Source organism: Aethalodelphis obliquidens, unplaced genomic scaffold (assembly GCF_003676395.1).
Source record: "Aethalodelphis obliquidens isolate GAN/ISIS:26980383/991018 unplaced genomic scaffold, ASM367639v1 scaffold9, whole genome shotgun sequence".
NCBI classification, from domain to species: Eukaryota; Metazoa; Chordata; class Mammalia; order Artiodactyla; family Delphinidae; genus Aethalodelphis; species Aethalodelphis obliquidens.
Genome location: NW_020837953.1, coordinates 27,452,469 through 27,457,805, shown reverse-complemented (window position 1 = coordinate 27,457,805; position 5,337 = coordinate 27,452,469). Strand labels below are relative to the sequence as shown.

The 5,337-nt window shown below is 51.0% G+C and overlaps 1 protein-coding gene across 1 annotated transcript; it reads left to right on the top strand.

The window, feature by feature from the left end:
• The first annotated feature begins 3,318 nt into the window (after positions 1-3,318).
• Positions 3,319-4,905, top strand: FAM167B (family with sequence similarity 167 member B). The gene is made up of 2 exons (XM_027110704.1): positions 3,319-3,795; positions 4,418-4,905. The coding sequence occupies exons 1-2, from the start codon at positions 3,535-3,537 to the stop codon at positions 4,646-4,648; spliced, it is 492 nt and encodes a 163-aa protein (XP_026966505.1). The 5' UTR covers positions 3,319-3,534; the 3' UTR covers positions 4,649-4,905.
• The last annotated feature ends 432 nt before the right edge of the window (positions 4,906-5,337 follow it).

The following is a 5,337-nucleotide window of genomic DNA, read 5'->3' as shown; positions in this document are numbered from 1 at the left end:
GGGGGAAATCCCTTGGTCCACCTTAAATGCAAGCAGCTGTGTAGCAGGCACCCCTCCCCCACCACAGCTGGAAGTCCCTGCCTGAGGGCGCCCTCTATGGGGGCCACTTCTGGTATAGTTCTGCCCTGAGGAGCTCCATCCCTCATCACTCCATCCTTTGCCCAAACATGAATTGCCTGTACACTGAGCTGGGCCCTACACTGGGTGTTGGGACCCAAGAATGGCTGAGGAAAGTTCTGTTCACAGGATTTTCAGTCTGGCAAGAGACACACTTCAGCTGGTGAATTACTAGAGTTTAAGTCTATTTGCTGGAGGACCCATCCATCCAAGTATTCTTTTATTTCTTAAACACTGATGACTATACTGTGTTAAGTGCTGATTACTAAGAAAAATAAGATGTACTCCTGCCTTTAAAGAGCCTTCTGGTCTACTAGGTTCCAGGCTTCTGTGTGTGTGCAAAAGCCTTCCATCAAATAATGGAATCATAGGTGCCCCCCCATAATATAACATAAAGTTGGAACTGCTCTATGAAAGGAACCAGACATAAAAGAGTATAAATTATAAAATTCCAGTCCAGCAGCATCAGCTGGGATGGAAATTCGTTAGAAATGCAAATTATTGGGCCCTACCCCAAACACACTGAATCTGAAGCTTTGGGAATGGGGCAATCTATTTTAACAAGTTTTCCAGATGATTCTGATCCATGCTAAAGATTGAGAACCGGGACTTCCCTGGTGGAGCAGTGGTTAAGAATCTGCCTGACAACACAGGGGACACGGGTTCGAGCCCTGGTCCGGGAAGATCCCACATGCCGTGGAGCAACTAAGCCCATGCACCACAACTACTGAGCCTGCGCTCTAGGGCCCTCAAACCACACCTACTGAGCCCATGTGCCACAACTACTGAAGCCCATGCGCCTAGAGCCCATGCTCCGCAACAGAGAAGCCACCGCAATGGGAAGCCTGCGCACCGCAACGAAGAGTAGCCCTGGCTCACCGCACTAAAGAAAGCCCGCGTGCAGCAACAAAGACCCAACGCAGCCAAAAATAAATTAAAAAAAAAAAAAAAAGATTGAGAACCACTAGAAAGTATACAAAAAGGCAAAACTAATCTATGCTGTCAAATTAGGGTAGTATTACTGAAACCAAGTCCCCCTAAAACCAAGATTCCTTACTGAGTTTATGATTAATCTCTCTATCTAAAACTTTACTCTCTTTTATGTCCCCTCTGACTTCAATCCTGTGCTAAATGAACACTAATCAACCAGAGTCAGGGACTTCCCTGGTGGTCCAGTGGTTAAGACTCTGTGCTTCCAGGCTTCCCTGGTGGCGCAGTGGTTAAGAATCTGCCTGCCAATTCAGGGGACACAGGTTCGAGCCCTGGTCTGGGAATATCCCACATGCTGCAGAGCAACTAAGCCTGTGCACCACAACTGCTGAGCCTGCACTCTAGAGCCCACGTACCACAACTACTGAAGCCCGCGTGCCCAGTGCCCGTGCTCCACAACAAAGAGAAGCCACTGAAATGAGAAGCCTGCACACCACAACAACTAGAGAAATCCCGTGCCCGCAGCAATGAAGACCCAACACAGCCAAAAATAAAATAAATAGAATAAAAAAAAAAGACTCCACACTTCCACTGTAGGAAGCACGGGTTCCATCACTGGTAGGGAACTAAAATCCCACGTGCCTTGTGGCATGGCCAAAAAAACAAAAACAAACAAACACAGAGTCAGAAGTCTAAAATTGCTGCTGTCAATAACATCATTAATGTACTGAAACTGCTATTCTAGATATCATCATTAACATACAAATTCAAGTTGTTTCTCTAAGACAAGATGAGGTAACAGCTCATCAGCCCCTAGCTATGGACCCCTGGCCAGATAATCATAAACCAGAGACATTCTGACTCCTGAAACAACGATTAAGAAATGTCACAGGGGCTTCCCTGGTGGCGCAGTGGTTGAGAGTCCGCCTGCCGATGCAGGGGACACGGGTTCGCGCCCCGGTCCGGGAGGATCCCACGTGCCGCGGAGCGGCTGGGCCCGTGAGCCATGGCCGCTGGGCCTGCGTGTCCGGAGCCTGTGCTCCGCAACGGGAGAGGCCACAAAAGTGAGAGGCCCGCGTACCGCAAAAAAAAAAAAAAAAAAGAAAAAGAAAAAAAAGATATGTCACAGAAACGATTACGAAATGTCACAGAAATGTCACAACATGATGGCTAATCTCAGCCTCTTTGTTCTTCCCCTGTTTTTTTTTTGTTATTTTGGGGGTTTTTTTTGGTCACACCACGCGGCATGCAGAACTTCCCCCACCAGAGATTGAACCTGTGCCTGCTGCCGTGGAAGCGTGGAGTCTTAACCACTGGACAACCAGGGAAGTCTGGTTCTTCCCCTTTTTTATTTTTTTACTTTATTTTTTATTTATTAAAAAATTGTTTTTCTTCCCCTTTTTTAAAAAAACCCCAACATTCAAAGACCAAGTTGGAGTGGAGCTGAGGCTTGGCTTTTATCCCCCTGCTCGGCTCCCTGCAATAAACCCTTACTTTGCTGCAAACACCCTGTCAGAGCTTGGCTTTTTGCGCTGCAGGCATATGAACAAGCCCTATGCTTGGTTACATTACCCTTAGGAGAGTTGTGATAGGCCAGGAGCACAAAAGAGGCTTCCTGGATGATAGTAATACTCCTTTGCTTGATCTAGGTACCACTTACATAAGTGTGTTCAGTTTGGGAGAATTCAGCAAGCCATGTATTTATGACATGTAAATTTTTCTGTGTGTGTTATATTTCAATACAAAGTTTTAAAAAGGGAACCGTTCTGGTTGAAGCCCTGGGAGGGGCAGGGAGAGGAAGGTCTAGGAGGCCATCCACAGCTGTGCCCTTACCCTGCACACAGTCCTTGAGGGATTTCCAAGGGAACCAAAAGTTCCTTAGAATATAGCTTGAAATCATTGATCTGTCCCAACAGAGAGTCAGTGACTTGTCCAAGGTCCCACAGATCTAGCACCAGAACCCAGTTCTCTTGACTCCTGAGCCAGGGATCTGGACCCTATTCCTTTGCTGAAGGGCCAGTGTCATAAGTGAGGACAGGGGGCAGCTTGTCAGCCTCCTATCCCCTCCCCAATCCCTTCACTTGGGTCTTGGGAAGAGGGCCAAGACTCTGGTGTGGATGATGCTTTTCTTATCCTGGAGCAACTTCCTTTCTGGGAACTGGGTGTCTCCTTCTGGGCAAAGACAATAAATTTTATCCAAGGGGCCAGAGGAGCAGGGCTTCTCCTGCCCCCACCCGGACAGGCATCACGTGGCTCCCGGGTTAGCAGTGTAGGAAAATCCCAGCCCTTGCACACTCAGCCTCCCACACCCATCTACCTACCCACCCCGACACACTCAAGCCTCCCTGACCCACCTTGAACATTCACCAGCGCACACTCCCTGCACATTTCTTTCACCCTCAGCTTCTGCCATCTCTTCCTGGGTAATATTGCCAGCCTTTCCTTAATCCCAGAGCTTCAGACTTGCCCTGTCCCTCATCCCCAACCATGTCCATGGAGCCACTGAAATTCCAGGCAGTGGGTGAAGAAGATGAGGAGGATGAAGAAGAAGAGAGCCTGGACTCTGTAAAGGCGCTGACGGCCAAGCTGCAGCTGCAGACACGGCGGCCCTCATATCTGGAGTGGACGGCCCAGGTCCAGAGCCAGGCCTGGCGCAGGGCCCAAGCCAGACCCGAGCCCGGGGGACCTGGGACCATTTGCGGCTTCGACTCAATGGACTCTGCCCTTGAGTGGCTCCGACGGGAGCTGGTGAGTCTGGTGGGGAGGGCAGCCTTGCAGACGGCCTTGAGGGCAGTCCTTAGGGCACAAGACACTGGGTATGGGGAGGGGATGAGAATGACCCTGCCTCTAGCAAATGCCCACTCCTGTGGCTTTGTCCCAGGGCTGAGGAGCCAGGCATGGACTTGTCCAGTGTTTTATTCAGGGAGCCTTGCTGAAGAAGGAGTCCATCCAATCTACTGACCTTGTGGTCCTGTGGCTCAGGGGACAGAGTCTGCCCTTGTGGGGCAACCAGTTATAGCTGGGGAAGGCATGGCCTCCCATACTCTGGGAATTGCTATACCCCAAAGATACAAAGGAGGTACTGACCACGCTGTACAAGAGGCCAGTGTTGAATAGGTCGTTCAATCCAATATGTGCAAATATAAAAATGTCCAGCCTCCAAATTGGAGATTCCATTTAGTTGATCTAGGATTGGGCCCCAGGTACCTGTATTTGTTTAGCTTGGTTTTAGAGCAAGATCTATGAGATGGGATGGATAGAGCTGGGGTGTGAGGGTGTGGGGAGGACATAGCCAGTGCAGAGACCCAGGGTGTTGACCAGGAGGGAAAAATGGGAGGTTCAGCAGGCTCACGCCCCCTCTCGGCCGCAGCGGGAGATGCAGGCACAGGACCGGCAGCTGGCAGGGCAGCTGCTTCGGCTGCGGGCCCAGCTGCACCGACTGAAGGTGGACCAAGTCTGTCACCTGCACCAAGAGCTGCTGAACGAGGCCGAGATGGAGCTGGAGCTGGAGCCGGGAGCCGGCCTGGCCCTGGCCCCGCCACTGCGGCACCTGGGTCTCACGCGCATGAACATCAGCGCCCGGCGCTTCACCCTCTGCTGAGGGGCACCCGCGTGCCTGCCTCGCCACTCGCTACCCATTCCCCAGCCCACCTGGGAAGAAGGAAAGGAGGGGTGCCCCAGAGGAGCCAGCACCTGGAGACCGGTGTGGGGAGAGTCTGGGAGATGCTCAGAGCTCTGGGAGCTTAAAGCCCCTGCATCCTGTTGCCCCTGCTGCCCCAGATGGGGGAGGGGGGACGGTGTGGAGGAAGGGGAGGAGTTCACAGACTCCCGGGCTTCTCAATAAACCTTTGCTTCCCATCAAGGTCTCTGCAGTCATTTATTCAGGCCCAAGGTGGTTGTATGTCACTTGTTGCTGGGACCAGGGATTCTACTGCCAGAGAGAAGGCTGACCTTGGGGGTGGAGATGGACAGATGGATCCCCATCTTCCCCACAGCTCCACTTCTGTTGCTCTATCTTATCAAGATCAGAACTGGAAAAGAACTTAAAATTCTAAATCACCCCCATGGAAGGTGACTTAGGTAAATGGGCAGCTGAAGAGCGCAGGATCTGGTACACCTGGGTTCCGTGGCAGCTCCACCGCTGATTTCTATTGATATGAGACTCTGAGGAGGTCCCTTAACCCCTGCATCTGTTTCTTTGTCTTTAAAATGGAAATGCTAATTCTCACTCCACAAGTGGTTGGATACACCTGAAGTGAGATAATGCACTGTAAGCCCTCAATAAATGTG